Genomic DNA, 9,043 nt, shown 5'->3' on the forward strand with positions numbered 1-9,043 from the left:
TGAGTACTTCCAAAGCTTTTCGCAATCCTAAGAATAATTGAAAAGATATTTTACTAGTTTTTATACTCTTTGAAAAATTCATAAGATTGTTGATAACCAATTTAAGTAATAAACTAAATTAAAATAAAAAATAAATTTATTTTTAAAAAAATTGTCGTTTACAATTTTTTAAACTTTATACGTGAGCAGCCTCTGATGGTAATTTTTGTAAGAATTGTACGTTGGTTATACATATTCAGATAAATTGAATCTGGCTGCCATATTTTTCTTTTTAACTACTAATCTCGATTTTCTTCAGAGAAATACTTTAACTTAATATTTAAGTTTGAGGTATTCAATTAACAGTTCTAATATTTTTTCCAATATAATATGCATAAGATTGCCCATAAGAGCTCAGAAAGTAATTTCATAATTGTAATATAACATACTGAGTAGAACATGTTTTCTGATGTATTAAATTAAAGTTTATATAAACAAATAAAATTTATAAAAAATTAAGATAAACCACTGCTTGGCAGAGATTGTAATATTTTTTTTTTAAATTGTAAAGCATAGACATATTTTTCAAATTGATAACACCAGAAAATATCTTTTATATTAAAGTAGTATTGAAAACGTTTGGCATTAAAATCAGTTTTTTTCTTCTAAAATGCACACTGATGTAAAAATAAAAAAGAACTGATGAAGTTCTATGTGCCATTACTTTTATTGTAAATTATTAGTCTTTTAATCATTTCCCTAATGATCTTGAAAACAAATTCTTGAAGAAAAATGAAAACATTAATGCCATTGTTAACAACTATTAAACATATAAATCGGAATTTTAATGAAGTTTTTAATGTAAATAAATAATAAAAAATAAATAAATAAATAAAAAATAAGTAAGAAAAAAAATCAACACGAACAAATCACTAGATTTAAGCAGAAATTTAGTTCCTTTTAAAAGTATTTTTAGTTCCATTTATCTTTGATTAAAGAGAAGACTCTATCAGACGATATTCAACTTAATGAGGAATTCAGTCATAGCGGGAAATCATTCACGGCTTCATCTGTTTTCAATGCCAAAATACTGTCTGTAAAGAAAAACGCAACATGCACGGGTTAAATATTATTTTTTCTTGGTAACACATAAAATAAATATCAAAATTTGAAAACTGACTGAGTAAATTCTAATTTTGAAAGAAAATATTTTTAATAAAAAATATTTAAATATAAGATTAAATAATTTATACAAGAACAAAATAAGAATAAAAAACAAAGAAATAAACAATCATAAGAACAAAGAAGTTATAATTTAATTAGATTTTAATGCATTTTTATTTGCAGTATTGTCCTTTTGCATGTTCTTTTATCAGAAACTCCAAAGATTCATCTGCACTATTTTTTTTTTATGTATTGAAAATCGTACCTACTCAAAAACAATATATTGCCTTTTCTTTTTGATTAATTGTCAGGTAATCAGGAAAATAAATAATTTGAATAATTTTCGATTCTAACAGTTCTAATTTTCGCCATCTGAGCAAAATTAGCGTTTCAATTCTCGTCATTTATCAGATTTACATATTCTAGTATTTCCGATGCTAATTGTTCATTATTACGTTTGAACAGCTCCCATTCTTTAGAATCGAGCAACTCTAATCTTTTTTCAAAAATAAAATCTTTCGCGGCCAGTATTAAAGCTTCATCGTGATGCATGTCAGCCACATACAATACATCGCAAACGCTAGTTTTGTTGAGACTGTTCTTCATAATAGCCGAACATCTCTTTTTAAGGTCTACCAGCCCATATTCGTCAGCAGCACGGAACAAATCAAAGGCTTCGTCCCAAGGAAGATCTTCCAGAAAGTCAGTGTAGATGTAAAGCAACATACGATGTAAGGTGATTCCATCTAGATCTGGAAGATCGATAATGCTTCTTTCCTTTTCCATCATGTCACTGCTAAACATTGCTTTGAACATAGGAGATCTTGCACTCAGAATGTTCTTATGAACTTGGAATGATTCGTTACCGGCTTTAAGAGTGATATCACTGTATGTTTTATCTTTGTATAGGTTTCTCAAGGCTTTTTTCAGGTTACAAGAATCGGAGCAAGAAGCAGGTGTTTCATCAAAAATAACCATGTCCTCGGACACGGCATGATTTTCCACCTTTCTAGACGATGGCTGTGAGCAATATTCGATTCGGTTTGATTCGATTCCAGTGAAAATATCAAAAGAACATCTCAAAAGCAGTACATTATTCGGCAAATAACGATCTTCTTGGGCCACCAGTTGTTGTTTGCTCATAAGTTGTGGCAATGATATATTTGCTTCGTTCATATTCTGCTGAAATCCAATTGCTCCCCAAGAGGTGACTTTTCCTTCGATATCAACTATCGATATTTCACTAGTGATACTACAACATCTCCCACCTTGCAGGGAGATTTCAAGGTGAATACCATCATTGTCTTCGTCCAAATACATATTCAGAGTCACCTGAGGCTCATACTCAGTCATTTGTTGCAGATTATAAGTCTTTTTATCCCCATATCGAAGCCATCTGAATTTCTCAACAGGCCATACAAAAGATCGTCTCACTAGCCTTAACTGTGTCCGAGCAAAGCACAAATCAGTGGTGAGAGTTTCATTTTCTTTTCTCCAAATCTGGCAACGAATCGTAAGAGTATCCTTTGGTAAAAATTCTGCCCTTCTTTCTTTGAAAACTTTGTTGTCGATGAGTTTTACTATTTTCGACTGGTGGTTAATATGGAAATATGCACCCCTCTGCTCTTTGAAAGGCAATCCGTTAGCTGAAAGGACAGTCAATTCGAAATTTAACTCCATACTTTTAAGAACACTGTTATCTGCCAATCTCTTGATATAACACAAGACACAATGTTGATTTACATGAAGAACTAAACACCACTTGGTTTTCTCGATAGAATCCACAATAAACGATGGGCTTTGCAGATTTAAATGAGGTGGACGAGTGTAGTTTTGGATACTCCAAATGAAAGTATAAGCAGCCATTTTGTTTTTACCAAAATTAGCCATTTTGAAACTATACCTGCTTTCCAAGACGAACTCTTCAAACGTAAATGCGAAGCAACGAATAAACCTAAAATTTTATTATATTAAAAAGAATCAACCTACCATTCTGTTTTATCATAGAAGATAAAATTGTTTTTGCATTTCAAGAATGATAACGGAGCTAGTGAAACTAGATTGCTTCTCCCGAGATTCAAAGGCTTTTTATCGAGTCGAAAGTTGCTTCTAGGTTCTGAAATGTAGATTGCAAAGTGATAACCGGAAGTTATCTGATGATAAAAAATTTCGCCGTTACGCCACCAAAACTGCTCAGCGCTATTGGCAAAGAGTTGTTGCACAACCTGTAATAACACTATGAGCTCTCTTTTCCTTTCAGTTACGTTGAAAAATTAGAAGCGTTTATTTGCAGCTTTGTACTGACTTTTATAAATAGAATTCTTAAATATTAATCAGATTTTTTACATGCATGATCTAAACATATTATTTAAATGATTTGAAAACAATTTATGTTGTTCTTTTAATAATCGGGATAAAAAAACAACTGAATCATATAAACAATTTTGTAATTAGCCCTAAATTTCTATTAGAACTGGGATTTAATTTTTTTAAAGCTTTTCTTATTGATATCTGAAAAAAAAAATAAGTACCGATTCTATTGGTATTTTTTGGCCACAAGCAAATATAACATACATATAATTTCCACAATACAATTTTTAATTAAATTAATATTGCCATAGAAAATTGTGGAATTCCGTTCTGTTTTATACTGGAAATTTTTCTAATATTAAGACTGGCCTTAAAACTTTTTTCATCATTTTTCTCTAATAATTTCTTATTTGTTTTAGATTTGTCCAAAATGATGCATTTCTTTTGCATTTAATTCTTAATTTTTTTTATGATCGATCTATTACATTTTTTATACATTGTATTCAAGGAAAATTTATCGTAAATAAATAATTTGTATAGACATTTTCCTATATATTTATTATTTCAATACAATTTACAAATATAATGCATCTTAATTATAATTTTGCTTGCCTAATAAAGTTAAGAAAAAAAAACATGTTTTTTTTAAACGATAATATAATATTATAAAACTGAAATTATTAAAAATTATCAAACGATAATATAATTTTATAAAACTGAAATTATTAAAAATTATCAAACAATAATATAATTTTATAAAACTGAAATTATTAAAAATTATCAAACGATAATATAATTTTATAAAACTGAAATTATTAAAAATTATCAAACGATAATATAATTTTATAAAACTGAAAATTATGATTCCAATATACACTATATTGAAAATTACTTTCCATTTAAAGTCCTGTAAATGCTTGCCGGAATAGTATCAAAAGTTGTTAAATTTGATGCATTTCCTTAGGATTAGATTATTTTTGATTAATTATGGAATGCAAATATAGACATCTAAAGTAACTAGTATATAAATGTATTTGTATTTGCGAAGCTTTGATAATAAAAATCACAGTTCCTTTTTAGATTACAAACGGTGTATGTCTACCATAATTTTTCTTTATTTTATTTTATTTTTGGAAGGATAATAAACTCAAAATGGAACATAACATACAAAAAAAAAATAATTATACAAATTAGAATTAGTTCCGAAGATTAATAATGTGCTTACTTTTTACATGTGTTTATATTTCCATTTTGTAAACGGTTGAGTTAAAATTAGTTTAATTTAGTGCATAATTTAGTTTAAACATACATAATTTAATTTAAATTTATGTGTGTCAAAAGTTAAACGAATTGAAACATGCTTATTTTAAATATTATTTTATAACACTGAAAATTCTGATTCCAATATACACTTTTATTGAAAATTGCTTTCCACTTAAAGTTAATTGGACAGAAAATAAATTTTATATTTATTTATTTGACTTGTTCTGGTTGATATTTAGCTTTTAAAACTATACAAGGATATTTAGCTTTTAAAATCAAACAAAGAAAATGAGTTATTTCTCATTCAAAAAATGAGCAATTTTTATTTTTATTGTAAGACGATGATAATATATAATTTTATTGTATAAATTATCGTTTGCGTATTGGAACTGTTTTTTCTTACTTCTTTTGGTATTGTGATTGAATGTATTATGAATATTAAATTGTCTGCGCAGATGTTTTTTAAAGTGTAAGTCATTCATCTGAGATTAGAAGAAACTGCTAATTAGTTCAAGTAGATTGCTAAAAAGCAAATTGGTTGTTTTTTAAAAAAAGTTTCAGTTTGAAGCAAGAAACTAAGTAAGCATTTACAAATATTAAGTATATATTATTTAGCAATTACAAAGCTGTTTGTATCTGGTATACTTTATACTTCTTTTGAAGAAGCAAAGATTAAATAAAAATACAATCAGAATCTTTGATTGATTGCAATTCATTCTTTTTATGTTAGATTAACTCATTAAAAATCTAATAAGAATACAACTGATTGTAAAATATAATTATTCATAATCTATATAAATATTTCCCTTATGCGGATCCCTGAAAAGCGTTATTTAGCTATAGGATTTGGCAACACTGCAGGCGTGATCACGTGATTTCTTTTTCAAAATGTAAACAAACGCGATCCACTTTTCCATTGTTTAGTATTATTACTTAAACATATATCTCAGCCCAATTATCATCAAAATTTGAAAGAAAACAAATTCAACGGGCAAATTAAAGTATTAAATAATCATTTATAAGAAGATGTAGTCGAAAAAAAAAAGAAAAGAAAGGTGTATACATTACTAACCAAAGTTTACAAACCACAAAAGCATAGCCAATTTTCGAGATTAAATAATTTCACTTCTCTGAATATATAGCCAACATTCAAAATGCTTTGTCATTAATGCTCAGATATAATTTCAAATAATTTGGTACTTTTTTACAATATGTATTCGTTAAAGTTGATTAACATATATTATTTATTAATCTTAACACTCACTGTTTTCGGTTGTTATTTCATTTTAGATTTAAAATTTAGATGAAAATGCATCTTGCTAGTTACAATATCGTTAGCGCCAAAATTATATTAGAATATCTAGAAATGTTGAAATTTTAACAATTAGCAAATTAATTTTTTTAAGAATAAATTAAATCAGCATCCCTTCAGCGTAATTTATTTTTTCCTAAAGAGTTAAGCTCGATTTAGTAATTATATAAATAGTAAAAAGCAAACTGACTTTAAATAAACAACTGCTACTAAATTAAAATAAGACTATATTATATAAACTAAAATAATTTATTTAAATTAAATTCTTTAATCGTTTTTATATCGAATTTTTATATCGAGAAACAAAACTCACGGGCAGATGATTTTTTTAAAATTTATTGACGTACAGGAGGCAAACTGTTTTCTTTTTCCGTTGCCATCTAATAAATGAGATTGCCTTATCGTCTGCTGTTTTTTATTTCTGAAAAATGTTCTTTAACTTTCTTTCTTTCCTTTATTGAATAATTGAATCACAAGTTACAATCATTGTAATCCATAACCAAAATACAAAACCCAGTATAATAAATACTATTATAACATTCATATTTAAAAAAATTGTATTAAAAATGATCAATTTTAGATTAAAAAAACACAAGTTCAATGTAGAAGAAGAATGATTTTTTTATATACCAGACAAATCAGTTTTTGTTTGAATACTCAGTCATAATTTAAATGTCATATTTTTTTTCTTCCACTTTGCATAAAATATCATCATTCTGACTCTGAAATAATAAGAAAAAAATTAAAACAATTTATTAATGACATGAAAATAGCTCTGCATATTTGAAAATTTCCTTTCGTATTTAATGAGACTTGCAGGCTGAACAAATCTTTTTCCTTTTACACAAGAGGTCAAACTTTATTGAATAAAGCGAAAGTGTATAAATTAAACCATGAATCATTCATTATTTCTGAAATTTTCATAATATTCTCTGCTGAAGAATTAAAGAAAATAAATGATTATTAATTACGTTCCATTGTTATTTTATATAAGAACTGCAATTTTCTCATCACTTTAACAGGTGCCTTGAATAATAACCGTTCGTTCCTTATATTTAAAAAAAAAATGTGATGAAATTCATAAAAGAAAATATCATTAAATAAGAACATTTTTAAAGAACAGCTATTGTGATATTTATTTAATATTCTTATTTAAAATTTTCAATTATATGTTCAATAGTTCAATATCAAAATATTAAAAAAACGCTTCTAATTTAATAATAATGATTAATAATCATGGTTAATGAAATCATTCATTAAAAGAGTAAATATGAATGCTTGTAACATAAATTTATTAGCGGCAGAATATTAATCACGTTCGTGATCATGATAAATTTTTTTTCTTCAACATTTTGAAAAAAGTTTCAGCGCAGGCGATTTTTTGCTTTTTAGAATTCTTTGTTTTTTAATTTTTTTTCTATGAAGAATAACAACAACGTAAAATGAAACAGAAAGATCTAAGATTAAGAATGAAATAAAAACAAACTTTCTTCGAAAAACATCGAACCAACAATTTGTAAGATTTATATAAAAATTCGATAAAATGGTAAATTAAACATTATGTTGTTTGTGTTTTTCTTCAGTTGTTTGCTAAACCAGATAAGATATAGAATGAAATTTAAAGGGGGAATAATTCATTTTGTCACTTGATTTAAGTATATCGTCGATACAATACAAATTTTAAAATTTTGCTCTAATTTTGTAGCAGATTCGATTGTCTACATTTACGCCAATATTACAAACACGCTATTTATTCTTTGGGGATCATAATGGGAAATAAGTAGAATTTTAAAGGAAATTCATAGGTTCGAGGCTGTATTTCAATAAAAGTCGGTCATGCACATGATCCTGATTTACATTAAAACTAAGAAATTTAATCTGCAGTCGTGTCATATAACAACCATTCTTTCGCTGGTATAATATACAAGTTATGGAAAAAGCACGGATTTAACCTTTTTACTAATAATGGGACATATATGTCATACTCACATCCGGAACAGATTTTAAAACAGTACTAAAATAATAAATTATTAAAATACCACTTCTTTAATGTCTGACTATTTGATGGAATCATGGACATGAAGTTTTATCAAAACGATTTAACTGAAATTGAATAAAATAATATCTTCGGCGAACTAGACCGATCGTCTGAAGCAACTAGAATAATAATAACAATCTTGTCTAATAACAAAGACATCTCTACTAATAACATGAATATGTGTATGCGCGCGTGTGAGCATGAGTATCTTTGATTAGCGCTCTACAGACTAAACTGTTAATTCAATAACTACCAAAACTTTAGCACATATATAGAGTGGTAATGTGCACTTCAGTGTTGTTTTTTAAAATTTTAATTGTAATTTTAAATAATTAAAAATTAAACTGAATTTTGTCATTTTTTCATGATAGCAGCTGACATTATTATTGCACAAAAACAACTTTTACGCCTCTGCAAAATCATAAAAAAAAATATTATTCTAAAAACAGTCAGACAAATTTTTGATCAATTTCGGCAATTTTTTTTAAAAATATTCTGCCTCTGATTTCCAACAGTAGTTTACATTGCTGCCCTGACATTCAAACCATTTTCATTGTTTCATCAACTATTTAATCACGTGATTGGCGTTATTAAAAGCTAAAGGAGAAAAATTCTGTTTAATAGCTTTGTAGTTCAAAACATAAATAAAAAAGCGTAGTTACAATATTGCAAAATTTGGAAGATAGGGGAATCAGATACTTACTTTCTTTAATATTTCTATGATGCCATGGGACTCTCTCCATTAGAAAGATTCATGTCCACAATAAAAAGAACTTAACTACATCAAATAAATAACACAGTTTTAACGTCGGACGATTTGGTGGAATCATGGGCATGAAGTAATAAAAAACGGTTTATCTGAAATCAACTATAACCAATAATCCCGGGGAACCAGCTGATCACCCGAGGCGACTAGAACATAATAACTGTGGGTAACTATAAATACTGTAACAACAAAGCGAAGAAAATGAAATATA

The 9,043-nt window shown here is 27.1% G+C and overlaps 1 protein-coding gene across 2 annotated transcripts; it reads right to left on the reverse strand.

Annotated features, from left to right (window-relative positions):
- Window positions 1–620: 620 nt before the first annotated feature.
- On the reverse strand, window positions 621–3,234 carry LOC129989320 (uncharacterized). 2 transcript variants are annotated; one of them, XM_056097775.1, is made up of 2 exons: window positions 1,409–3,234; window positions 621–1,073 (listed from the first exon to the last, which is right to left on the reverse strand). In XM_056097775.1, exon 1 carries the CDS (start codon window positions 3,031–3,033, stop codon window positions 1,534–1,536), a length of 1,500 nt encoding a protein of 499 aa, XP_055953750.1. In that variant the 5' UTR covers window positions 3,034–3,234; the 3' UTR covers window positions 621–1,073; window positions 1,409–1,533. The 2 variants fall into 2 exon arrangements, with proteins under 2 accessions (XP_055953750.1, XP_055953749.1); XM_056097774.1 differs by having other exon boundaries at window positions 622–1,073; window positions 1,413–3,234.
- Window positions 3,235–9,043: the final 5,809 nt, after the last annotated feature.

The sequence above is a fragment of the Argiope bruennichi genome, chromosome 10 (genome assembly GCF_947563725.1).
Source record: "Argiope bruennichi chromosome 10, qqArgBrue1.1, whole genome shotgun sequence".
Classification (NCBI taxonomy): domain Eukaryota; kingdom Metazoa; phylum Arthropoda; class Arachnida; order Araneae; family Araneidae; genus Argiope; species Argiope bruennichi.

What these genes read in the sequence shown, in the direction of transcription:
- LOC129989320 (XM_056097775.1), bottom strand. Translation starts at nt 3,033, where the DNA reads ATGGCTAATTTTGGTAAAAACAAAATGGCTGCTTATACTTTCATTTGG.